The 27547-nt window shown below is 46.0% G+C and overlaps 1 protein-coding gene across 1 annotated transcript in view; it reads right to left on the reverse strand.

Annotated features, from left to right (window-relative positions):
• Window positions 1–27547, reverse strand: part of LOC139265983 (sodium/hydrogen exchanger 9-like) — a 571812-nt gene that overhangs the window by 399992 nt on the left and 144273 nt on the right. Inside the window, exons 5-6 of the mRNA XM_070883664.1 lie at window positions 10820–10935; window positions 8305–8410 (exon numbers count right to left, since the gene is read on the reverse strand). Coding sequence (XP_070739765.1) covers window positions 8305–8410; window positions 10820–10935 — 222 coding nt within the window. The remainder of the gene's footprint in view (window positions 1–8304; window positions 8411–10819; window positions 10936–27547) is intronic.

Here is a 27547-nt window from a genome sequence, read left to right on the forward strand (position 1 = left end):
TCAAACATTTTACAATTAAAGAAAGGGTAGGTCTTACAAATATTTGATAATATTCTTAGATTTACTTCACTTGTTTCTGGTGCTGAGAGGCTGCTGCTATCTACAAAGGACAATAAGCAAAACATAAGATTGTGAGATCCTGAAACTCATTAAATGCCAACACTGGCATCAATTCACACATTCACGCATACACTTTTGGCAGAGTGTGTGCGCCCACATGAGGATGGGGATCATTTTGTTCTTTTTACTTCCATGTGGATCACAAGCAAAAATCTCTTTCATTAAAAGTTTTGCTGCCTCCATGTTAGAGCAGGAGCTCAGTGCCGAGGAGTAGAACACGTCCCCTTTTAGCACCAAGTGTCAGCATCAAGCACTTCCTGGGTCAGGTACACAGCATAGGATAGCTGCTGTGTAATTATCCTATCTGCATGTGGCCCAACGTGCCTTCACCATAAAGGCAGAGGTTGTACCAATTGCATCAGTGGGACATACTCTAATTCCCCACCTCAGCCATCTTTGTGTGTCTTCTCTGAGTGAATCGGCTAGTGCAGTGACAATTAATGCCCAACACGTTGTGGAATATTATGGTGCCGGCTTATGCTTAATACCAGGTCGAGGCTGAAGTGATTTCCACTGAGAACCACCGCAGATACCAACAAGAAGGTGCTATCGCCCTATCGTTCTTTTTTCAGCGTGACGCCAATTTCCTGCTGACTGCGTGCCATGATCCAGGCAGCAGTCTCCAGTGTTACCTCAGCCTTCACTCTCAGCCACATCTCCCTCACTAATTTTTTTAAATTGTAATAATTTTCACAAACAACACAAATGCATTGGAAATTACTAAATCTCTCGGGAGTTTACATCTGTGCAGTGAGTACCATTTTCTAGAGTTGTAATCCATGCTTGACTCAACCAGAATACACAAATATCATTTCCCAGGACTGACCTCCCTTCTCCAGGGGAGCACGACGTGCAAATCAAAGGAAGCAGAAAAAAGTGCACCTTGCAGCAATAAGCTGTTGTTTTCTTGTGACGTTGCTCAATTTAAATCACTTTTGCAAACTAGAATTGACATATTGCCAAACACCTTGGCCCCGATATTGACAGGGCTGGGTTACGGAGTTTCAAGGAAACTGTTCCAGTTTTCCCCACTGTGGATTGTTAGCTCCACTACATGCGACGTCTCTCCTGGACAGGCCCCCCGCCCGGATGTCAGCCTGATTGACTGGCTTTGCTTGCAGTCGGATGGGAAGCAGACTGCATGAACAGGTAGGGAGCTTGCAATTGCTACTGGGATCTGGGGCAGTTCGATCCTCGGCCCTGCGGGTCTTGGTATTGGAGGGGGGGAGGGGGGATCTGATGACGGGGGAGCTTGGGGGGGGGGGGGCCAGGTGGAAGTGCCCTGGTCCTCCTGGCCCACAAGTGGTGCTGTAAAGGTACTCACCTTCTCCCCAAAGCTCTCCTCACCTCCCTTCAGCTGTCGGGTTTCCCAAAGCCTGGGAAACCCGGCTGACCGCTGATAAATCAGCTTAACAGGTTAAATCAAAGGCTAGCAGTCTCATTAAAACATTAAAATTTCCAACCTGCCTCCTGGGATGCGGGTTGGCTAGCCGCCCCTTGTCCCGCCTCCACTAAATCCGGAAGTTGGGGGGGGGGGGGGTTGGAGGTGGGTTTGAGATTTTTTAAATTTTATCATCTGACCGAACCACAACCCATCTGTTTTTGTGGCTAAAATTCCCCATTCTTTCTGACTGGGATATCAAGTTTTTACTCAAAGCTAAAGGTGGACTTTTCCCAACAGCCTCAGTATATAAGCTTTTCATTATATACATGGACATCAACACATTTTTGGAGATTTTTTAAAATAGTTTTGCTCTTTTCCCCTTCGATTGGTAATCACCATTTCCTTGCTGAAGGGAACAGTGGTGACCCACGCTTAAGTGTCTGTCAAAACTGCTCAAGCTCACTGCCAGAGCCTATGTGCAATTATAAGCTAAGGTTGACGCATTCTCTGATTTAGGTTCCATCATCATCATAGGCAATCCCTCGGAGTCAAGGAAGACTTGCTTCCACTCAAAGTGAGTTTTCAGGTGACTGAACAGTCCAATACTGGACCTACAGTCCCTGTCACAGGTGGGGCAGACTGTGGTTGAGGGAAGGGGTGGGTGGGACTGGTTTGCCGCACGCTCCTTCCGCTGCCTGCACTTGGCTTATGCATGCTCTCGGCGATGGGACTCGAGGTGCTCGGCGCCCTCCCGGATGCACTTCCTTCACTTTGGACAGTCTTGGGCCAGGGATTCCCAGGAGTCGGTGGGGATGCTGCACTTTATCAGGGAGGCTTTGAGGGTGTCCTTGATGCGTTTCCTCTGCCCACCTGGGGCTCGCTTGGCGTGTCGAAGCTCCGCATTGAGTGCTTGCTTTGGGGATCTCGTGTCGGGCATGCGAACAATGTGGCCTGCCAGCGGAGCTGATCGAGTGTGGTCAGTGCTTCGATGCTGGGGAAGTTGGCCTGAGCGACACCACCAACTCTCTGGTGCATCTGTCCTGCCAATGGATTTGCGGGATCTTGCGGAGACATCGTTGGTGGTAATTGTCCAGCGTTTTGAGGTATCTGTTATACATAGTCCACATCTCTGAGCCATATCGGCGGGCGGGTATCATTACTGTAGACCATGAGATTGATGCAGGATTTGAGGTCCTGGTCTTCAAACACTCTCTTCCTCAGGCGACCGAAGGCTGCACTGGCACACTGAAGGTGGTGCTGGACCTCATTATTAATGTCTGCTCTTGTTGACAGTAGGCTCCCGCGGTATGGAAAATGGTCCACATTATCAAAATCCACGGCGAGGCCTTGGACAATCAGGAGGCAGTGCTGTGTGGCAGGATCAGGTTGGCAGAGGACCTTTGTCTTACGGATGTTTAGTGTAAGGCCCATGCTCTCGCACTGAGGGTCAAGAACGGTGAGGTACTCATCAAGGACAGAGAGGCAGTCAGTGCCTGTTGGAAGGAGCACTTAGAAGATCCCCTTAACCGAGACTCTGTCTTCAACGCGAGTGTCCTTGACTCCATCACGCAGCATGCTACCCGTCACCATCGCAGCACAACCCCAGCCCGGCACAAGGTAGAAAAGTCCATCTGCCAGCTGAAGAATAACAAGGCAACAGGAGCAGATGGAATTCCCCCCGAAGCACTGAAGCATGGCGGAGAGGCACGTTTGGCACGAATATATGACCTCATTTACCTTATCTGGAAGGAGGAGAGCATGCCGGCAGATCTTAGAGATGCCATAATCATGATGAGCTTCAAAAAAGGGGACAAGTCCGACTCCGGCAACTTTAGGTTCCATCACCCCCAGGAAAGGACTAGCGGGGAGAAATTCAGCTGGAGAGGGTGGTAACAGGGGCGCTAAAGGTTTTGCAGCTGCAAGCGCAGGCATTAGCGCTGCTCGGCAAATTCAGTGTGCCGGTACCGGCTGCGGTGAGGAGTATCGCCCGAGAGCATCGCGTCGGTGGGCAACGCCCCTGGTATGGACACAGATGCAACATTTGGTTTGCGCTGCCCCGTAGCGCCCCCTAGTGACCCCACCGGAGAAAGCTAGTGTGCAGAGCTTTGCCTAGGCGCGACGGGAAGGAATGGCTGCATGAGATAAGTGTGAATTATATCTTTCAGGATTTTTTCCAATAATTTTCCCACCACTGAGCTTAGGCCGACAGGCCTGTAATTATTCGGCCTGTCCCTTTCTCCCTTCTTAAACTAGGGTACTACATTAGCAGTCCTCCAATCCTCCGGCACCATGTCCAGATCCAAAAGAGGACTGGAAAATATAAATATAAATGTCTAAGTCTTTCTTTCTCTTCAAAATGGCTGACAAAATGGACACAGGCAATTAGAGACATTAATTCTACTACCACTCCATGTCAGTTTGATTGAGTAAACAGGAGTAAACTTGAGGATTATCTGTGCAGTATTATCTGGACTTGGTTTTGGGGAATGAAGAGGGGCAGGTGGAAGGGGTATCAGTGGGAGAGCATTTTGGTGCTAGTGATCATCATTAAGTTAGATTTAGGGTAATTATGGAAAAGGACAAAGGGGGACCAGGAATAAAAGTTCTCCATTGGGGTAAAGCCAATTTTGCTGAGCCAAGATGGGATTTGGCCAAAGTGGACTGGAAAGGGCGATTTGATGGTAAATCAGTGTCAGAGCAGTGGGAGGCATTCAAGGAAATCCTGAGGGTACAGAGTAAGGATGTTCCCTTAAAAAAAAGGTGGGGCTAACAAATCTAGAGCCCCCTGGATGTCAAGGGACATACAGGGTAAGATAAAGAAAAAAAGGGAAGCTTATGACAGATTCCGAGAACTCAATACTGCAGAGACTCTAGAGAAGTATAAAAAGTGCAGGGGTGCAATTAAAAAAGATATCAGGAAAGCAAAGAGAGAGCAGGAAAGAATGTTGGCAAGTAAAATCAGAGAAAACCCAAAGATGTTTTATAAATACATTACGAGCAAGAGGATAACTAGAGAAAGAGTGGGGCCTATTAAAGACCATAAAGGAAATCAGTGTGTGGAGGCAGAAGACGTGGGTAGGATTCTTAATGAATACTTTGCATCTGTTTTCACAAAAAAGAGAGGGACGATGCAGATTTTACAATGAGGGAGGAATATGAAATATTAGATGAGATAAACATAGTGAGATAGGAAGTATTAAGGGGCTTAACAGTTTTGAAAGTGGGTAAATCCCCAGGCCTGGATGAAATGTATCCCAGGCTGTTAAGAGAAGCAAAAGAGGAAATAGCAGAGGCTCTGACCATCATTTTCCAATCCTCTCTGGCTACAGGTGTGGTGCCAGAGGAAATGAGGACTGCTAATGTGGTACCTTTGTTTAAAAAGGGAGAAAGGGATAGACCGAGTAATTACAGGCCAGTCAGCCTAACCACAGTAGTGGGAAAATTATTGGAAAAAAATCCTGGAGGGACAGGATAAATCTTCATTTGGAAAGACATTATTTAATCAAGGACAAATCAGCATGGATTTGTTAAGGGAAGATCGTGTCTGACTAACTTGATTGAATTTTTTGAGGTAACCAGGAGGGTCAATGAGGGCAGTGCATATGAAGTAATGTATATGCATTTTAGCAAAGCTTTTGATCAGGTCCCACATGGCAGACTGGTCACGAAAGTAAAAGCCCATGGGATCCAGGGTAAAATGGCAAGTTGAATTCAAAATTGGCTCGGAAGCAGGAAGCAAAGGGTAATGGTTGATGAGTGTATTTGTGACTGGAAGGCTGTATCCTGTGAGGTTCCGCTGGGCTCAGTGCTGGGTCCCTTGCTTTTTGTGGTATATATCAATGACTTGCACCTAAATGTTGGGGGTATGATTAAAATATTTGCAAATGACACTAACATAGACTGTGTGGTTGATAAAGAAGAAGAAAGCTGCGGACAGCAGGAAGATATCCATGTACTGGTCAGGAGGGCAGAACAGTGGCAAATGGAATTCAATCCGCATAAATGTGAGGTAATACATTTTGGGACGTCTAACAAGGCAAGGGAATACACATTAAATGGTACGACACTGAAAAGTGTAGAGGAACAAAGGGACCTTGAAGTGCAGGTCCACAGATCCCTGAAGGTAGCAGGCCAGGTAGATAAGGTGGTTAAGGCAGCATATGGAATACTTGCCTTTATTAGTCGTGGCATGGAATACAAGAGCAGGGAGGTTATGCTTGAACTATATAAAACACTAGTTAGGCCGCAGCTGGAGTACTGTCTGCAGTTCTGGTCACCACATTACAGGAAATATGTGATTACACTGGAAAGGGTGCAGAGGAGATTTACAAGAATGTTGCCTGGACTGGAGAATTTTGGCTATGAGGAAAGATTGGAGATGCTGGGTCTGTTTTCTTTGGAACAAAGGAGAGGCTGAGGGGAGATCTGATTGAACATAAGAACATAAGAATTAGGAACAGGAGCAGGCCATCTAGCCCCTCGAGCCTGCTCCGCCATTCAATAAGATCATGGCTGATCTGGTGACCAAGGTGCTGACTGTCCTTGATTAAATCATGTCTTTCCAAGTAGTTGAGGAGGATAAAATTATGAGGAGCCTGGATACAGTGAATAGATAGGGCCTATTTCCCTTGGCAGAGGGGTCAACAATCCCGGAGCATAGATTTAAAGGAATTGGGGGTGGGGGAGGGAGGTTTAGAGCACATATGAGTGGAAATTTCTTCACCCAGGGGGTGGTGAGGGTCTGGAACTCACTGCCTGAAAGGGTGGTAGAGGCAGAAACCCTCACCACATTTAAAAAGTATTTGGATGTGCACTTAAAGTGCCATAACCTACAGGGCTACGGACCGAGAGCTGGAAAGTGTGATTCGGCTGGGTGGCTCTTGGTCGGCCGGCGCGGACACGATGGGCCGAAAAGGCCTCCTTCCATGCTGTAAATTCTCGTGATTGTATGATTCTAATATACAGGATTCAGCATTGATTCATTAGGGGAAGAACTTGCCTCAACTACTTTGAGGAAGTGACAACTCAAGTGGACTGTGAAAGCCCGATGACACGGTGTTCTTAAATTTCAAAAATGCTTTTGACAAGCTATTAATTAAACTCAGAGCTGTGACGATTCAGGAAAAATCTTGCAAATGGATAATAAACTGGCTGAACAGTGGAAGACAATGGGTACTTGATCAAGGAGTTATGTCAGGGTGGGGGAAGGATTCAGTGAGATGCTTCCGGGCTTGGTACTGGGACCATTACTGTTTCTAATTTACATAAATGACCTGGATTCAAAAATTCAACGCAAAGGAGCCAAATTTACAAATAATACCAAACTAGGAGAAGCAGTGTAATTGGAGGAGGCAGCTCAGAAATTGCAGAATGAGTGGGCAGAACAATAAGAGATTAAATTTAATGCAGGTAAGTACAAAGTACAGCAAAAACAGGCGACACCCATATTCCATGAATGATGCTGAAATAGCTCAGGATAAAGATAAAGGAGTCTTAGTGGACTTAACGCTGACTATGACCAACCAGCGCAGAGCAAGCCAAGCAAGCCATGGGAAGTAGTAATGAACCCTTATAGCGTTCTAGTCGCAGCACACCCTGAATACTTTGTGCCCGTCAAGCACAAGAGGCAGTGCAAAGAAGAGCCATAGGTTGATCCCTCGTGTCAGGGGCCTGAGTTATGAGGCAAGACCGGTGAAACCTGAGCTTTTCAGCCTGGAAGGATGGTGTCAGAGGGGTGAACATTTACAGTTATAAACTATTGTTTAAGAAATGGGAAAAGTAAATCTAAATTACATTAAATAACCGTTTGAAAGTTGAACAAGGGGCCACAAACTAGTAAACAGTAATTCGAGGCCTAATATTAGCAATGTACAAAGAGTGATCGATGTGTGCAATCAGTCATTTCTAACTCTGTGTACATGACTCCGTGTCCATGGTTTGTGAACTTTACAAAACAGAACTGAAGGATTTCCAGATCGAGTATTGGAGATAAAGTCCTGGAATCACTTAATAATTGGAGTTACAATGTGGGGAACTTTAGGACCTTTCTGGATGGATAAAATAAGATGTGCCGAATGGCCTTCCTCATCAGTAATTATCTCAGGAAATTTTAATTCTCTTTTGTCCCGATCACCATTTATTACTTGAGTTGAAATACTGGTGGCCAGTCGAGATTTAAGCCTTCAAATTATTGAAGCCAGTATCAGCAGGCCAATGCCTAAAACATGTGTGTGACATATCTCTCTCTGGTATTTCAACACAAGTGTTGAGCTATAATGTTAAACAGGCCAAACTTCTGCTAAAATAACGGACAAGAGAATGCATCAAACATTCAGCCACTAATATCGGCAACAGTAATCGCAGGCTCTAAATCTCTTCAGTGTACAAGACTGTGTGTCAATAGTTTGTGAATTGGACAGAACAGAACTAAAGGAAACATCAAAGGAAAGAGGATGTAGGAGGCACTGGTTGCTAGCTGCAGCCTGTAATTATTCTCGGTATATAAACTGTTCCCCTGCGAGGTGATTTGTGAATGTAAAGGGGAGTATATTACACCAGCCCCCAAAAGGAAGGAATGTTATTTGGAGTTAATCGAAAATATAGAATGATTTTTTATGCCTAGAGTTTCGATATTAGAAGCACTGTGGCCTTGTATCACAATGTTGTGGTGCGAGTCACCTGGGCGAACCTGAATCCTGCCCATCTGAAATACAGCATCTTGTTACCAACCCATACCCTGGTGACATCAGCTACTCGAAAACCAGCTCTGATTCGGGCCTCGTGTGCGGTTCGACACTTACAAAGTCAGGACTATGGCGACTGCATCATTCAAAACACTCTCCCCGAAGAGCAGCGTGTAGAGTTGTGTGTCCACGTCGAGCTCGTGAAAGATGGCCAGCACCGTCACTGTGCGTGGAGAAACAACAACAGAGCAAACTATTAGTTGGGCGGGTAGCAGGAGGCTGGGCTGGACAAGATTAACCCCAACCAGGCCTTAACCCCGAGGTAACTGCAGCTGCTGGAATATAACGGAGGCTTCCTGAGGAGTTGATCGTCACTTGGTCACAGGCCCTGCAGGCTCTTGATCAGTGCTATGCTGCTGTTGCTAGGCAACCCTCCAGTAGCATGCAGCAGCATTTGAAAGGCGCCAATGATGTGCACACTCTTCCAATCCAAAATATAGCAAAACACTTCACTGGAAATACTCCTGCAGGAAGCGAGCACAGGATTGCAGTTCTTTTTGTGGCAGGGAGGAAGGCGAATCCATTTGGTTTTACAGCCAGTGTAAGTCCCTGTGCTATTAGCATTAAAATCTCACGTTTCGCTGTTAGCAGCAGGGATGTTCTGCAGCTGGAGACTAGATATCTGTGTCAGGACCAATGAATGGTTCACCTGATTGAGCAGAAATCTAAGAACTGACAGTTCTCTGCGTCAAGAAATTCCTCTTCATCTCTCCTCTGGGTCTTTAGCCAATGACCTTAAATCTGTGCCCTCTGGTTACCAATCCTCCTGCCCCTGGAAATTGTTTCTCCTTATCTACTGATTTACTCCATCAAAACGCCTCATGATTGTGAACACCTCGACTATATCTCCCATTAACCTTCTCTGCTCCAGAGAACAACCCCAGCTTCTCCAGATAGCTGAAGTCCCTCATCCCTGGGACCATTCTAGCAAACCTCCTCTGCACCCACCAAGACCCACATTGTCTACACCACTGCCGAACACTGGGGCTGATAATGTTACACCAGCGCACAGTGGGCCTGCTGCCGCTCAAGCGCGCAGAGCGCTCGTGCACAAGTGAACGGGCCTCACACGATAATGCAAGGTTGGGCTCCTTCCAGTATTTGAATGCTGCTCTCAGCGTACGGCTCGTGACTTGCTGCAAGAGTTTACGGGGTTGAGATTCTCTGCCCCAGCAGCACATCAATTGCTGGTGCGAACATGGCCATCAGACTTTCAGTGGGGAAGGAGGGGAAGATGGCTCCCCCCGCCCTCCCCCGCCCCCCCCGCCTCCCCAACCTTGCCTGCCCCCAGCAAAAATCGCTCCTTTTGAAGCTCAACAGTTCAGCCGGCTCACCAGCTCTTAGATGGGCGAGAATGCACACACGCAGGTCGCGCAGCCAAAGAAAAATTAAAGAGAATACTGGCTGTAGGTAAGCTGAGCGGCCATTGTATTGTGAAGCATTACTAATTTTCTTTAAATAATAATGATCCCTGCGGCCCACCCTTGCATTTCGTGGGTGCACCAGTTGCATTATGGGGAGCGGACTCCATTTGCAATCCAAGTCTTGCCAAGTTCCCAGAGCACGAAGCACTTTATGCGCACATTGCCCCCGTGTCTAGTGCACCTCCATGCAATAGGCCTCAGGCCTTTGCGTTCCATAATAATAGGTCCTGGAGCCTGCTGGATGGGTTTCACCAGGAGGGAGAAAAACCTGCCTGTGTTTGCCTCCCGTTAGAATTCCCACCCACCCGGTTTTGCACTGTATCGTCTCATTTTTGAGTAGGCTGCTTAAAAGTTTCTGAAGTGTAAGCTGGGTAAAAAAAAATCTCTATATTTTTTTTTTAAAACAGGTGTCTGTTGTGAAGCAGTTATCAAAGTTCACCATCAGTAAATCAAACGTCAGATCTCAGACCTTAAACCATGACACTCTTCTCTCCGCGGACCGGCCCTGCGGTTCAGTTTGGGATGTGACAGGAGATGTTAACCCTAACAGTTGCCTGCGTCAAGAGCCTCTGTTCCCATAAAACAAATAGGAGCCAGTTCAACTACAGCACAGGCTGGACTGGGAGGACTGGAGATAAATTGGAAGGAGTTGGGCTTGCAGCAGCAATGTTCCGATGCTAAGGTTGAAATCACTATTATTAAGGGCAAGACTTCCTCTCTTTAAGTTACATCTATCAACCTTCTCCTTTCCTCCCTTCCCCCCAATCACCATGCCTCGGAATGCAGAAAAAACACCAAGAATCAGCTTTTTGTAAACAGCCTGATTTTCACGAGTATGTTATCAGACAAAATTTGACACTGAGCCACATGCAGAGATATTAGGATAGCTGGCCAAAAGTTTGGTCAAAGAGTTAAGGACTTAGAGGGGGGGGGGAAAAGAGAGATGGGAGAGGCAGAGGGGTTTAGGGAGGGAATTCCAGAGCTTAAGGCCTAGGCGCCTGAGGGCATGGCCGCCAATGGTGGAGTGATGAAAAGTGGGAATCAGATGCTGATGTGGCAGCAATCACTAGTGGCGGTGGTATGTATGACCCACGGCTGTCTGCCACACATGGTTTGCTTTGTCATCGAACTTTTCCTTCGTTACTTGCCTGGGTCAGTGGCTGAAATCAAAGCTCCAAAGAACAAACAGTCGGTGAAGTAGAAATCATGCTCGGTAAGCTGGCCAAGGCTGGTCATCGCCATGACAAAGCCGTACATAATGCCGCTGAAAAATACAAGATAGATAGAAAGCTGTTATGAGGCATCAAGCAGTTTCGGCTGATTTACATTCACACAGGGTCCTAGACTCTTTGCTGCTTATATATATATAATATATTTTTATAAAAGGTGGTTTCAAACATGCAACTGCAAAAGATGAGTCAATTCACCCACCCTCATACCTAGTCCCCAGATCGAGAGGGCCTGTACACCTTGAACCAGGTCGCCCGACCTACCAGTTGCTATTGAAATTGCACATCTCACAGGAGGGGAGATTTGCAAAATGCAGGAAAGAATCAACAGGGAAAAAAAGTGTCTTGTACATGATACATCTTAAAAACTAAGAGGTAAATATTCCCACAATGAGATCATTTAACACAAAACTATAGCATGTCAATTGCTTTGCTCAATGAATTACTTTTTGAATTACAAGGACCATTGCTACATATGGGACAAGTACATCATATGGGGCTCAATTTTCCAGTTATTTGCGCCGTTTTTTTGGCCTCAATTAAAAAATCCAAGTTGCCCCAAAGATTGTGCACCAGAGTAACTCAGTTAGTTACAATTTTTTAGGTTCGTTTTTTTTTTCCTTATTGGGGTCGTAACCTGCCACCCGTGCCAATTCTGGCCATTTAAGCAAGTTTGGCCAGCTCCAATTTACTCCAATTAAGACCGCGTATCTGACCTCTCTGGTAAAACCTTCTGGGCAGTTAAGAAAATCGGTGCAGGTAAAAGAATCAGCACAGCAGATGCACAGTTCCCCGCCCGGATGGGGGGGGTGGTGTGGGGGAGGAGGGGGAGGGCTAAAAGAGTGGGGGGGGGGGGGGGGGGAGGCCCTTTGGCCTGGGATAGTAGCGGGTACTGACACCAACATTGGGGGGAGGAGCGGGTGGGGGGCGGGTGAGGGGAGGGGGGATAGACTTTTGTCATAAACACCAACAATTTAATGCTGGTAAGCTGCTGCAATGTGCAAGGTGCTTGTGCAGGTTGCTGTGAGCTTCCAGTGTTGTATGTTTCACTTTCCAGCCTCAGCCCGCAGTGTGTCCCTCATTACCATGGCAACCCGATCTTTTTGGCGCAGATCTTAGGTTCCACTCCAAAGCTAAAGGACAAGCTAGGCGGCACCAAAATGAACAATTCAAACGGGGAAACTTGGATGATTTTTTTTGCCGTAGTTAGGCCAAAAGAAAAACGGGTATAGCTCTTCAAGTACGCCAAGATACAGCCGTGGGGAAAATTGAGGCCATTGTACTGAGCTACACAGAGCAGAAAGGCCCATAGTCGATCAGTGTTCTGCGCTAAGTTAGGTGATCGTATCCAGGGCTACAATGGAACTGTTACAACAAGCTCAGCACTCAGCACTAGGGAGAGGAAAACTGATCCACAGTTCCCATTTGTAATTGCTTCCCAATGTGTGCGCGCGTGTGTGTGTGCACGTGTGCGGAGGTACCTGTGTGTGCATGTGCATGTGTGTGCACGTGCCTGTGCGAAGGTACGTGTGTGTGCTTGTGCGTGTGGGTGCTTGTGCGTGTGTGGGTATGTGTGCGCGCGTACGTAGGCATGTGCGCACGAGTGTGTGCATGTGCATATGTGTGCGTGTGCGCACGGGTACGTGTGCATGTGTGTTTCTGTGCGTGTACATGTGCATGTTTGCGCGGGTACATGTGCACGTGTGTGCGCAGGTACGTGTGTGCGTGCACGTGTATGCGAGGGCGCAGGCATGCGTTGCGAGGTTGGCTGTCATGCCAATTGAATAGCCTTCTGATCCTTGCACATGAAAATGACTCACGTGCTGTGGGAAACTGCAGAGCCACATTCTAAGAGGAATGAGTGATTTCAGAACTGATGGGGAGAAAATTAAGTAAAATGAAAAAAACCCTGTATAGTTAAACCATCATCATCATCATAGGCAGTCCCTCGGAATTGAGGAAGACTTGCTTCCACTCTTAGAATGAGTTCTTAGGTGGCTGTACAGTCCAATACGGGAATTACAGTCTTTGTCACAGGTGGGACAGACAGTGTTTGAAGGAAAGGGAGGGTGGGACAGGTTTTCCGCACGCTCCTTCCGCGACCTGCGCTTGATTTCTGCATGCTCTCGGCAATAAATAAATGCACAGAACGGCAGTGTACCACATTGCAAGGAGAGCAACACATTACCGTGATTGACTAAAACAACCCCCTCCCAGCATGGCTTTTAATTCCACATGGTGCTGCCAATTCTCCGTGTGCTGCTGACCCTCACCGTCAGTGACTTTGTGTAAAGTTCCGACACTCCTCCGCTCAGACAGGTTTATTGCCTCTGTCTAACTGTTGCTCAGGTATCATTGTAAAGTTTTCTAAGCGCATTAAACTGGATATGTACAATTTACACTTAGATGCCAATCTGTGCTCTATCCAGGTCTTCACCTTTACAAACTAATTCCCTCTCATTGAAAATGATTTGCTTGCGTGAACTTGTGTGTTCATCCAGGCAAGAGATGTTAACGTTAGGCAATCCGTCATTTTTCCATACCAGCAATGCCACCAATCTTTTGGATGAGACATTAAAACCAGTCCTCATCTGTCCGCTGAAGGGAATGGAAAAGATCCCATGGCACTATTGAAGGAAGAGCAGAGTGAGGCTTGTTCACTAGGAGACTAACGGCAGCAAAACCAAATCATCTGCTCCTTCATTCGTTTATTGTTTGTAAGACCTGGCTGTGTGAAAATTTGATTGTAAAAAAAAAGCTGGGAGATGTCCTGTGATAATAAGGGGCTAAATAATTGAAGTTCTTTCTCTAAGAAATCCTCATCACATTTAAAAAGTACTTGGATATGCACTTGAAGTGCTGTAACCTACAAGGCTACGGAACAAGAGCTGGAAAGCAGGAGGTTGGATAGCTCTTTTTCGGCCGGCAGAGACACAATGGGCCAAATGGCCTCCTTCTGAACCGTAAACTTCTATGATTCTATGATATTTCTTTGTCGGGTATAACAGAGGTAAAATGAAGGTTAAAGTTCTTGCAACAGATTGCCAGCCTCAAAGGAACTTTCTTTTCTCTCCCCTCACCCCACATCCTTGTGGCCTCTCTCACCAACATGGTAAATTTGTGGCAAATTATGGACAGGTCTGAGCAGCAGACTGGGCCGATGGGGTGTTGGGTCGAGACAATCCAACCTCATTTCCCTTAGGATCTTTACAGCTGTCAACGACTGTTGACTTTCATCCCATCAGTTGGACTCATCGGGGCAGAAATTCAGTGCTTCTGACGTGTTTTCACCACCGCAGTGGATGAGGTGGCCTCCTGTGCGAAATTCAGCTCTTTGTCGTTTTTTTTGGAGTGGACCAGAAGTCGGTCATAATGGGGTGGAAATGCGGCGGTGAGCACTCTAGAGGGACGGATGTGGAGGCGGGTTGGAGACTCCGCCAGTGTCAGTCAGCATGATGCGAATGCGTCATCGTGGCTCTCCCCTTCACTTAAAGTGGAGAGCCACTACGAGAGCTCTGTGAATATTTTAGTTAGGTCCACCAGGGAGGGTTTCAGCCGGTCCAGCGGCCTGGCACCCAAGAGGAGGCGCCAGGCTGCCTGTTGGTGGCCCGGCCGAACCCGGGGGTATAATAGTTGAGCCGACCTAGCAGTCGGCCAACAAAAAAATACATGGTGGCCGCGGCAATGGGCCTGCCCATTGAATGGCCGTTGCACTGCCATGTCGCACACACTGAAAGCAAGGTGCACCGACAGGAAAAGTTGTTGCGAGCACCGCTCGGCGGCCCCAAGATTTTTGTAGCTGAATTTCGGTGGAGGTGCGGGAGATCAGTGGCGCGTGCTTTGATGACGCACTTAGGGCAGTCGGCAGCAGCGGGGCCACCGGAACCACCACCCAAGGTGAGTTTCGTTGCCGGCGGCCATTGGACTCCAAATCGGCGCCCACTCGACTGTCGCTTGGCCGCCACTTTCCGACGGTAAGAGGCATTTTCGGGAGACTGAATTTCGGCCCCATCGTGTCCCACATTTGAAACTGCAAAGTGCTAACCCATTTCACTACAGAATCTCTCGAAGTTGCTTCTAAAGTACTCACTTCAGCAGATTAAGTACCATGACAGTAAAGGGTTAAATAAACTGAGACCCACAAATTTGCATTGTATTCAATCCAAACCCCTCAGAAAATCTTTAACTGGGGAACAGAGCTATAAAGTACAAATGCACTGAACACAACTTCATTAACCGCTTCAATCAGGAAGCTCTGCATGAGTGGATAGCAATCTTTGAAATTAATAATAGTTGCCTGCCGAACATGAAAGTATCAAGCTTGAATTCTGCCTTATGTTTAATACACAAACAAATTTAATAAAATCTCATTAGAGAGCTTTAACTTTGGGAGCAATCGTCCGTGTACAGTGCGGTACAATTTTAGATAAACTACGTTTTTGTTTACACAAGCATAATTTAATATCAATATGAACTGGGACTTCTCTTTAGCCACGGCTAACCAGAGATAGACAATAGGCCTGGAGTAATGACATGAACCGATTGCTCAGAGTATTGACTGGGCAACAGTGTAGTGATTGGACACTGGCCTTTCATCTCTGACACCGAACTCAAATCCTATCCAGACTCGTGGGACAAATGTCTCATCTCTAAAGGTTCTGCGTCAGCCAATCTCAAAGTCCAGTGGCCATGGTCTGCAGCATAAACTGCTCACCAGTAATCGCATTTAAAGACGCTGCTGTAGGAAGTGGAAAAAACGTTGCACAGCTGGTGTCACGCAACCTGAGATTTGGACAGAGTAGAACGAGCTTTGCTATAAATCCAACTGATATACACCTGACCTCGAAGTGCCTAAAGTTAACAGTGGATGTCTGAAATGCAACACGTTCCATTCCCTAGCACTAACATCCCTCACCTTAATGAAAACAAAATTCACAAAGACAGGAAGTGTTAACAAGGATTTCTGCCATGCTAGCCAGGAAGCAGCCAGCTGTTAGGATTGTTGCAAAGTTGCCGAAGCAGACGGAGAGATTCCCGACGGCAGACTGGCTTCCTCCTACCACCCGCACACGTTTCCCCTCTGCCTCAGTCGTGGGTTAATATGTTATTACAATACCCTTTACTAATGACTCGCCTGACACCTCCCCCTCACTCCTTTGGGAATGTACTAAAACCTTTCGGCCAAGGCACATCCCTGCAGTTAAAGAGGAAATAAGTCAGCAAACAGCAACGATTGGAGAAAGTCACAAATTTGAATTGATGTACAGGTGAGTATTGGTGAGCTGCTTTGTGTGCATGCGATCAATTCTCCAATTCAACAGGCAACATTATGACATGCATAAGGACCAACCGAATCAGATTGGCAGGCAGTGACTAGTGGGGTACCGCAAGGTTCAGTGCTGGGATCCCAGCTATTTACCATATACATTGATGATTTAGACAAAGGAATTGAATGTAATATCTCCAAGTATGCAGATGACACTAAGCTGAGTGGCGGTGTGAGCTGTGAGGAGAACACTAAGAGGCTGCAGGGTGACTTGGACAGGTTAGGTGATTGGGCAAATGCATGGCAGATGCAGTATAATGTGGATAAATTTGAGGTTATCCACTTTTGTGGCAAAAACATGATGGCAGAATATTATCTGAATGGCGGCAGATTAGGAAAAGGGGAGGTGCAACGAGACCTGGCTGTCATGGTACATCAGTCATTGAAAGGTGACATGCAGGTACAGCAGGCGGTGAAGAAGACAAATGGCCTTCATAGCTAGGGGATTTGAGTATAGGAGCAGGGAGGTCTTACTGCAGTTGTACAGGGCCTTGGTGAGGCCTCACCTGGAATATTGTGTTCAGTTTTGGTCTCCTAATCTGAGGAAGGATGTTCTTGCTATTGAGGGAGTGCAGCGAAGGTTCACCAGACTGATTCCCGGGATGGCAGGACTGACATATGAGGAGGGACTGGATTGACTGGGCCTGTATTCACTGGAGTTTAGAAGTTTGAGAGGGGATCTCATAGAAACATATAAAATTCCGACGGGATTGGACAGGTTAGATGCAGGAAGAATGTTCCCAATGTTGGGAAAGTCCAGAACCAGGGAACACAATCCAAGGATAAGGGGTAAGCCATTTAGGACCGAGATGAGGAGAAACTTCTTCTCTCAGAGTTGTTAACCTGTGGAATTCTCTACCGCAGAGAGTTGTTGATGCTAGTTCGTTAAATATATTCAAAAGGGAATTAGATGTGGCCCTTACGGCTAAAGGGATCAAGGGGTATGGAGAGAAAGCAGGAAAGTGGTACTGAGGTGAATGATCAACCATGATTTTATTGAATGGTGGTGCAGGCTCGAAGGGCCTACTCCTGCATCTATTTTCTATGTTTCTATTTATCAGCTCATCAGCCACAGAATTTCTCACATATTGTTAATGGAACCAGTGAGATAAGACATGTCAAATTCAATGTTACATTTCCTAATGACAAGGTGCTGTGTGCAGCAAACATCTCCTCAGAGAAGTGCAAGCTGACTGAAATTCGCATAACCTACTACAATTTACCAAGAGGGGGCTGTCAGTATCAAAGACTCACCCATGCTATTCTAATCAGGGACAAATCAGGGGGAGGGGGATCGGAGAGAGGGAGCTTTGGGGCCCAGAGGAAGCACTCCTGCTCCTCTCTGGCTACAGGTGCGGTGTCGGAGGATTGGAGGACTGCTAATATTGTACCTTTGTTTAAAAAGGGAGAAAGGGATAGACCGGGTAATTACAGGCCAGTCAGCCTAACCTCAGTGGTGGGAAAATTATTGGAAAAAAATTCTGAGGGACAGGATAAATCTTCAGTTGGAAAGACACTGATTAATCAAGGTCAGTCAGCATGGATTTGTTCAGGGAAGGTCGTGTCCGACTAACTTGCTTGAATTTTTCGAGGAGGTAACCAGGAGGATCGATGAGGGCAGTACGTTTGATGTAGTGTATATGGATTTTAGCAAAGCTTTCGATAAGGTCCGACATGGCAGGCAGGTCATGAAAGTAAAAGCCCATGGGATCCAGGGCAAAGTGGCAAGTTGGATCCAAAATTGGCCCGGAGGCATGGTTGATGGGTGTTTTTGTGACTGGAAGGCTGTACCCAGTGGGGGTTCCACAGGGCTCAGTTCTGGGTCCCTTGCTTTGTGTGGTATATATCAATGACTTGGACTTGAATGTTGGCAGTATGATAAAGAAGTTTGTAGATGACACTAAAATAGGCTGTGTGGTTGATAATGAAGAAGAAATCTGTGCATTGCAGATGGTCAGGTGGGCAGAACAGTGGCAAATAGAATTCAATCAGGATAAGTGTGAGGTAATGCATTTGGGGAGGTCTAACAAGGCAAGGGAATACATTTTAAATAATACGATACATAAAGTGTAGAGGAACAAAAGGACCTTGGAGTGCAGGTCCACAGATCCATGAATGTAGCAGGCCAGTTGATAAGGTGGTTAAGGCGGCATATGGAATACTTTCCTTTATTAATCGAGGTATGGGGCTTATGCTTGAACTGTATAAAACAATGGTTTAGGCCGCAGCTGGAGTACTGTGTGTAGTTCTGGTCACCACATTATAGGAAAGATGTGATTGCACTAGAAAGGGTGCAGAGGAGATTTACAAGAATGTTGCCTGATTGGAGAATGTTGGCTATGAGGAAAGATTGGAGATGTTGGGCCTGGTTTCTTTGGAACAGAGGAGGTTAAGGGGAGACCTGATTGAGGTGTATAAAATTATGAGGGGCCTGGATAGAGTGGATAGGAAGGACCAGCTTCCCTTGGCAGAGGGGTCAACAACCAGGGGGCATAGATTTAAAGTAATTGAGGGGAGGTTTAGAGGAGATATGAGGGGACATTTCTTCACCCAGAGGGTGGTGGGGGTCTGGAACTCACTGCCTGAAAGATTGATAGAGGCAGAAACCCTCACCACATTTAAAAAGTACTTGGATCTGCACTTGAAGTGTCGTAACCTACAGGGCTACGGACTGAGAGCTGGAAAGTGGGATGAGGCTGGATATATCTTGGTCGGCCGGCGCGGACACGATGGGCCGAAATAGCCTCATTCCATGTTGTAAGTTTCTATGATTCCATGATTCCTCTTGGCCCACAACGAGTGCTCCCTGAGGCTGATCTCGACTCGCTGCAGCTGTCGGGATTTCCAAGGCCTGGGAAGCCCAGCTGCCTACGGTAAAACCTGCTCGGCAGGTTAGATCCGAACCTCACAGACTCATTAATGTTTAAAATGCCCACCCGCCTTCTCGAGCAGCTTGCAGTCTGCCTCTTGTCCTGCCTCAGCAAAATCCAGAATTTGGCGGGTTGGAGCAGGCTTCCCAACACGCTCGGAATTTTTCCCCATTTAACCCCCCCACCTGCAGCCAATCCCACCTGCTCACCCATGTTAAAATTACCCCCTACTTTCTGTAAAATGTGATGTGATTAGCACTCCCGAATTTGTATATGTAGCAAATTTTAAAAAAATGTAAACTTTACGTGCTACACAGAGTTTATTCAAAAGCAAAATACTGCAGATGTTGGAAATCTGAAATAAACAAAGAGAAAATGCTGGCAATACTCAGCGGGTCAGGCAGCAGTTGTGGAGAGAAACAGAGTTAATGTTTCAGGTCGATGACGTTTCTGAAGGGTCATCAACCTGAAACGTTAACTGTGTTTCTCTCTCCACAGATACAGAGAGCTTATTCAATGCACGTTGAGTTATGCAGACAAAAAAGATCCTAGATGTGAGCCTCAGTCTGTGCTATGTTAGTTGGTTACCATAAGCTACACTTCTGACATTATTCCCTTTCCCTCTAGGCACAGATAGATCATTTCAGTATCTATTACATATTACAATAGCTAAGTGGGTCACAATATTCCATTTCAGAACGCATTGAAAATTCTGACATCATTTTAGCTCAACGGAGAATCCCATCAATCAAATTGTCAACGTTGCGCCTGTTGAACATGTAGGTAGTTCTGTCACAGCAACAGTTCTGAGGAACGGTCATTGACCGGAAGCGTTAACTCTGTTTCTCTCTCCACAGCTGCTGCCTGACCCGGAGTATTTCCAGTATTTTGTGTTTTTATTTTTGCTAAATTATAACATTTGTAAGTCAAATTAGAATGTTTAAAGAAAAATTTGCCCTGTCCCTGTCAGCTACCCTGTACTGCTTCCCATCTCAACCCTCTGTGATATTTCACTTCTTCTAACCCCACCCCCGCCTTCACCCAAACAGTCGTCTAAATCTACGGGCCTCTCTGAGGCATCAGAAGCCCACTCCCCCAACCTCACTTAGGTAGTACACTTGCCTCTGAGTCAGGAGGTTGTGGGTTCAAGTCCCACTCCAGGAACTTGAGCACAAAAATCTAGGCTGACACTCCAGTGCAGTGCCGAGGGAGTGCTGCACTGTCGGAGATGCTGTCTTTCAGATGAGACATTAAACTGAGGCCCCGTCTGCTCTTTCAGGTGGATGTAAAAGATCCCATGGCACTATTTAGAAGAAGAGCAGTGGAATTATTCCCGGTGTCCTGGCCAATATGTATCCCTCAATCAACATAACAAAAACAGATTATCTGGCCATTATCACATTACTGTTTGTGGGAGCTTGCCGTGCGTAAATTGGCTGCTGCGTTTCCTACATTACAATGGTGACTACACTCCAAAACGTACTTCATTGGCTGTAAAGCACTTTGAGACGTCCAGTGGTCGTGAAAGGTGCACTATAAATCCAAGTCTTTCTTTCTTTAAAAGTCCCTTTACTCAGCACACTTGCCTCCTCGACATCAGACATCTTCCACTCGACGGGCCAGTTCTTCCACCGCCACTGGTCTCCTCCCCAAATACTGAAAGTGCAAGCTGTTCCTATAACCAGGAGCCCTGTACTCCTGGCAGCACACTCCCACCCAAGTCCCATGGAATCTATGGAATTCTCTGCCCCAGAGAGGGGCTGGGTCATTGAATATATTTAAGGCAGAGATAGACAGATTTTTGAGCGATAAGGGAATAAATGGTGGAGCAGGCTCTAGGGGCCAAATGGCCTACTCCTGCTCCTATTTCTTATGTTCATGGCTTGCCTGGACACAGCATTCTACCCCTCCTGCACCCACTCCCACTCCCTAATTTAGCATCAACCTTGCCCTTGCCTCCCACCACCCCCCCCCCCCCCCTCTCCAAGGCTGTTGCAACCCACCTCCACTGAACTTAATTTGGCCTTCTCCTCTCACCCCACTAAACAACACATCAGTCACTGTACCTTCCATTTCGCAACCCTTTGAGCCCGGTCAGCTTCATGTAGCAGGATCCCTGCCTTAGCACCAACCCCCCCGGCCCCATAAAGTTATGCCCCCTCTAATCCTGCTTGACGTGAATCTGGATCACAGGAGATCGACTATTGAATTAAAAAACAGCTCCAAGTGCAGATACAATTACACATTCTGGCAAAACAACACATCCTGATGGTAAATTCTGATGGCAGCTTCTGATTAACAAGAGAATTAACTTCTGTCGGAGATTAATGAGATATAAATGCCCACAGGACTATCCAATAATCAGAAAATCAGCCGGAAACCTTTTACACATTACATTTCAGGATCTTAACTGTACCACTTCTGATATTCAATGTGTTCCTTTGTTGGTACAGTACAATTAGTGCTGCTTGGAACAAGCGGCCAGCTGGTGGGGTCCATTGCTCACAATGCAGCCCTCACCATGGGGTACTGGCTCAGATTTCAGTGACAACTCCTGCAATGATTGGTGTTTTGTACAGGATCAACATTCACAGCTGGCCATTCAGTCCAAGCCTGTCTCATTTGGAGAATGAGCTGAAATACGTTTTGTTGGGGAGTATATTCTCATGGAAAGATTACTGAATTCTTGCGCCTGAACCACATTATTATTACGGCCCTCATTTCAGCTGCAGACAAGATGAGTGCCTGTTCAAAAGAATCATAGAAATTTACAGCACGGAAGGAAGCCATTTCTGCCCATCGTGTCCGCGCCAGCCGACAAAGAGCTATCCAGCCTTATTCCACTTTCCGGCTCTCGGTCCGTAGCCCTGTAGGTTACGGCACTTCAAGTGCACATCCAAGTATTGTTTAAATGTGGTGAGGGTTTCTGCCTCTAGCACCCTTTCAGGCAGTGAGTTCCAGACTCCCACCACCTCTGGGTGAAGACATTCCCCCTCAAATACCCTCTAAACCTCCTACCAACTACTTTAAATCTATGGCCCCTGGTTGTTGACCCCTCTGCTAAGGGAAACAGGCCCTTCCTAGCCACTCTATCCAGGCCCCTCATAATTTTATACAGCTCAATCAGGTCTCCCCTCAGACTCCTCTGTTCCAAAGAAAACAAACCCAGCCTATCAAATCTTTCCTCATAGCTAAAATTCTCCAGTCCAGAGAACATCCTCGTCAATCTCCTCTGTAACCTCTCTAGTGCAATCACATCTTTCCTGTAATGTGGTGACCAGAACTGCATGCAGTACTCTAGCTGTGGCCTAACAGTGTTTCATACAGTTCAGGCATAACCTCCGTGCTCTTGTATTCTATGCCTCGGCTAATAAAGGCAAGTATTCCGTATGCCTTCTTAACAACCTTACCTACCCGGCCTGCTACCTTCAGGGATCTGTGGACATGCACTCCATGGTCCCTTTGTTCCTCTACACTTCTCAGTGTCCTAATGTGTATTCCTTACCTTGTTAGCCCTCCCCAAATGCATTACTTCACACTTCTTAGGATTGAATTTCATTTGCCACTCTGCTGCCCACCTGACCAGTTCATTGATATCTTCCTGCAGTCCACAGCTTACTTATTCAATATCAACCACACAGCCAATTTTTGTATCATCTGCAAATGTCTTAATTATATCCTCTACATTCAAGTCTAAATCATTAGTATATACCACAAAAAGCAAGGGACCTAGTACTGAACACTGCGGAACCCCACTGGAAACAACCATTACCCTTTGCTTCCTGATTCTGAGCCAATCTTGAATCCAACTTGCCACTTTGCCCTGGATCCCATGGGCTTTTACTTTCTTGACCAGTCTGCTATGTGGGACCTTATCAAAAGGCTTGTTAAAATCCGTATACACTACATCAAATGCACTACCCTCATTGAATTTTTTGAGGAGGTAACAAGGAGGGTCAATCAAGTTAGTCAGACACGACCTTCCCTTAACAAATCCATGCTGACTGTCCATGATTAATCAGTGTCTTTCCAAATGAAGATTTATTCTGTCCCTCAGAATTTTTCAATAATTTTCCCACCACTGAGGTTCGGCTGACTGGCCTGTAATTACTCGGTCTATCCCTTTCTCCCTTTTTCAAACAACGGTACAACATTAGCAGTCCTCTGGCACCACGCCTGTAGCTAGAGAAGATTGGAAAATGATGGTCAGAGTCTCTGCTATTTCCTCTTTTGCTTCTCTAAACAGCCTGGTCTACATTTCATCCGGGTCTGGGGATTTATCCACTTTCAAAGCTTGTTAAACTCCTTAATACTTCCTCTCTCACTATGTTTATTTCATCTAATATTTCACACTCCTTCCCGATTGCAATGTCTGCATCGCCCCTCTCTTTTGTGAAAACAGATGCAAAGTATTCATGAAGAACCACACTCAGGTCTTCTGCCTCCATACACAGATGTCCTTTATGGTCTCTCAAAACACTTTCTCTAGTTATCCTCTTGCTCGTAATGTATTTATAAAACATCTTTGGGTTTTCCTGATTTTAATTGCCAATATTTTTTCATGCTCTCTCTTTGCTTTCCTAATTTCCTTTTTAATTGCACCCCTGCACTTTCTATGCTTCTCTAGGGTTTCTGCAGTATTGAGCCCTCGGTATCTGTCATAAGCCTCCCTTTTTTCCTTTATCCTACCCTGTATGCCCCTTGACATCCAGGGGACTCTAGATTTGTTAAAGGGTTAGGGTTAGGGTTGCTCTGAACCCTCAGGATCTCATCCTTGAATGCCACCCACTGCTCTGACACTGATTTACCTTCAAGTAGCTATTTCCAGTCCACTTTGGCTAAATCACATCTCAGCTTAGCAAAGTTGGCTTTTCCCCAATTGAGAACTTTTATTCCTGGTCTATCTTTGTCCTTTTCCATAACTATCCTAAATCTAACTTAATGATGATCACTAGCACCAAAATGCTCTCCCACTGATACCCCTTCCACCTGCCAGCTTCATTCCCTCGAACTAAATCCAGAACCGCCCCCTCCATTGTTGGGCTTGCTACATACTGGCTAAAGAGGTTCTCCTGAATGCATTTTAGGAATTCTGCATCTTCTGTACCATTCACATTAATTTTATCCCAGTTATTAGGATAGTTGAAATCCCCTACTATTATTGCCCTATAGCTTTTGCACTTCAGAAATTTGCCTACCTATTTGCTCTTCTCTCTCCCTCTGATTGTTTGGGGGTCTATAGTACACTCCCAGCAGTGTGATCGCCCCTTTTTTGTTCTTTAATTCGACCCACATGACCTCAATTGCTGATCCTTCCAACATAGCATTCCTCACAGCTGTAATTGTTTCAGTAGTCAATACTGTGCCCCTGCCCCGTGCCCCCCACCAACCCCGCCCCTTCTTTTTTTCTGTACCAATTTTTTTTTATAAAGCATATCAGGGAGTTCTGGGTGGCAAAATGGAAGGGATGGCGACAATCATCCAGCTATTAGTAACTGCTCATCTTTCCTATTGTTTCCAGCAGCCTTGCAGTTATACGATAGTTTCAGTTGTTGGAACAGATCTGGAACCCACACTCAAACTAGCCAATCTCCTTTTTTTCGTCCCCCTTGCAACCTTGTCCCGTTTTTCTCTTTAGTGACCCTGAATCATCCCTTTATTCTTCATCCTATTCAGATTTGGGCTCAGAAACAGTGTCCTAGGTCCAATACTTCCCACTCACCTTCAAGCCAAGGATTCACTGATGCCTCCCTAGCAGTTCAATACTCCGTAGTTCACAATCACTCGGACTCGTGGAACTTATCAGCCCAGCTCCTGCACTTCCCCAGCATATCTGTCTCTCTGCTCTCCGGTGTTCACAGGACGAAGGCTGATAAGTCAGAATTTTGAGTCAGTTGGGTAACCGATATATTAGCATGGCTAGAGGATTGGCGAACTAACAGAAAAGAGAGTCGAGATAAATGGGTCATTTTCCAGTTGGCAAACAGTAACTAGTGAGGTGCTGCAGGGATTGGTGCTGGGTCCTCAACTATTTACAATCTATATTAATGACTTGGATGAAGGGACTGAGTGTAATGTAGCCAAGTTTGCTCATGAGACAAAGATGGGTGGGAAAGCAAATTGTGAGGAGGACACAAAAAATCTGCAAAGGGATATAGACAGGCTAAGTGAGTGGGCAAAAATTTGGCAGATAGAGTATCATGTGGGAAAATGAGAGGTTATCTACTTTGGCAGAAATAATAGCAAAGCAAATTATAATTTAAATGGAGAAAAATTGCAAAGTGTTGCAGTAGAGAGACACCTGAGGTCCTGTGCATGAAACACAAAAAGTGAGTATGCAGGTACAGCAAGTAATCAGGAAGGCAAATGGAATGTTGGCCTTTATTGCAAGGGGGATAGAGTATAAAAGCAGAGAAGTCCTGCTACAACTGTACAGGGTATTGGTGAGGCCACACCTGGAATACTGCGTGCAGTTTTGATCTCCGTATTTAAGGAAGGATATATTTGCTTTGGAGGTTGTTCAGAGAAGTTTCACTAGGGTTGATTCCTGAGATGAGGGGGTTGACTTATGAAGATAGGTTGAGTAGGTTGGGCCTATACACATTGGAGTTCAGAAGTATGAGAGGTAATCTTATTGAAACATATAAGATAATGAGGGGGCTCGACAAGGTGGATGCAGAGAGGATATTTCCACTCATAGGGGAAACTAAAACCAGAGGGGCCGTCCATTTAAAACTGAGATGAGGAGGAATTTCTTCTCTCTGTGGGTTGTAAATCGATGGAATTCTCTGTCCCATGTTCTGGACATCAGGACAGGAAGAACCCAGGAGTGCATCAGTAGTGGAGAAGTTCCTGGGAATGCATCAAATACTTTCAGGGTCTTGTAAACTACAGATCTAAAGAAACTAATACACCAGCGCAGTAGATCGAGATATACTGAGCAGAAGTAGTACACAAATGAACTGAATGTTTCCTGTTAAATAATCTTCCTCAGTTGACAAAGCACCAAAAGGACAGCATGACATTTTGGAAGATTTTTTGATTGCCTTTCAAATGTAAATTGTCTTTAAAGATACCAATCCAAATGCAAAACTTTAACTTAGGTAGCTCAGATCTACTGTGACAAGGAGAATGGCAGATCAATTGCTTGAAATGCAAACCCAATATTTCGTGCCATTAGACGAGCCTTGCAAACCACTGAATAATAGAATACTGCAAAAGGTTTCTTGGACCCAGCAACAGCATAGCAACACCATTAGCTGACTTGGGGTCTTCTAATTCAACCCATCAGTGTGCAGGACAACTGTGGAACATGGAAATGATTTCATGTCAGCCTGACGATATCACTGACCCGAGAGATTATTGTTCACACATCATGTAGCTGGGTTATTGATAAATATTTTAAACATGACACTCATCTACCTCGAATTTTCTATAGAAAGTCGTTGATCCTACAGAGAGCCATGAGCTTGGTTTTTAAATCCCACATTTGACCTTTTTGTTGTTTCAGCATTAGTTTAGTGGTAGCACTATCGCCTCTGAGTCAGGAGGTCGTGGGTTCAAACCCCACGCCAGAAACCTGAGCACATATCTCGGCTGAAGCTTAACTGCGTTTCTGAGGAAATGCTGCACTGTTGGAGATGCCATCTTTCGGAAGAGTCGTTAAAGTCTGCCCTCTAAAGTAGACCTAAAAGATTCCATGGCACTATTCAAAGAAGAGCAAAGGAGTTCTCCCTATATCCTGGCCAATATTTATCCCTCAACCAACATCACAAACAGATTATCAGGTTATTTACAATATTGCTGTTTGTGGGGCCTTGCTGTGTGCAATGTGGCTGCCATGTTTCCCTACATTACAACAATGACTACATTTCAAAAGTGCTTAATTGGCTGTCAAACACTTTGGGACATCCCGAATGGTTCCACAATTCTCTCTTACTAACCCTCAGCCCCTCCAAAACCTCACTGGGAAGACCAGGCACCAGCTTCCAAGTCCTTGCTAATGGACTCTGCAACAGGCAAGAATTCGTACGAGAAAAAGAGCTTGGGGTGACTGACCTGTCGAACTCTCCATCAGTGAGCGCCTTAAATCATGCTCTAACTGGGGGAAGAGACCCAGTTTATTCGATACAGGAGAGAGTAAAAACAAGAGAGGAAAAGTTCCCCATGAAGACTTTCCAAATATCAGATCAGAAGCAGCAATGCACAAGGCCAGACTCAGTTCATTGCAGCCCATCTTGGCTTGGAAAACCATGCACAGGACAGGACATGGGAAGCAAAGAGGGTCAGAATAATACATCATAATAGTGAGCAAAAATACAAAATAAATAATGGACCACATCACCCACAACCACGCTTCCCTTTACTAAGGGACATTAAGAACATAAGACATAGGAACAGGAGAAGGCCACATGGCCCCTCGAGCCTGCTCCGCCATTCAATAAGATCATG

Source organism: Pristiophorus japonicus, chromosome 6, assembly GCF_044704955.1.
Source record: "Pristiophorus japonicus isolate sPriJap1 chromosome 6, sPriJap1.hap1, whole genome shotgun sequence".
Classification (NCBI taxonomy): domain Eukaryota; kingdom Metazoa; phylum Chordata; class Chondrichthyes; family Pristiophoridae; genus Pristiophorus; species Pristiophorus japonicus.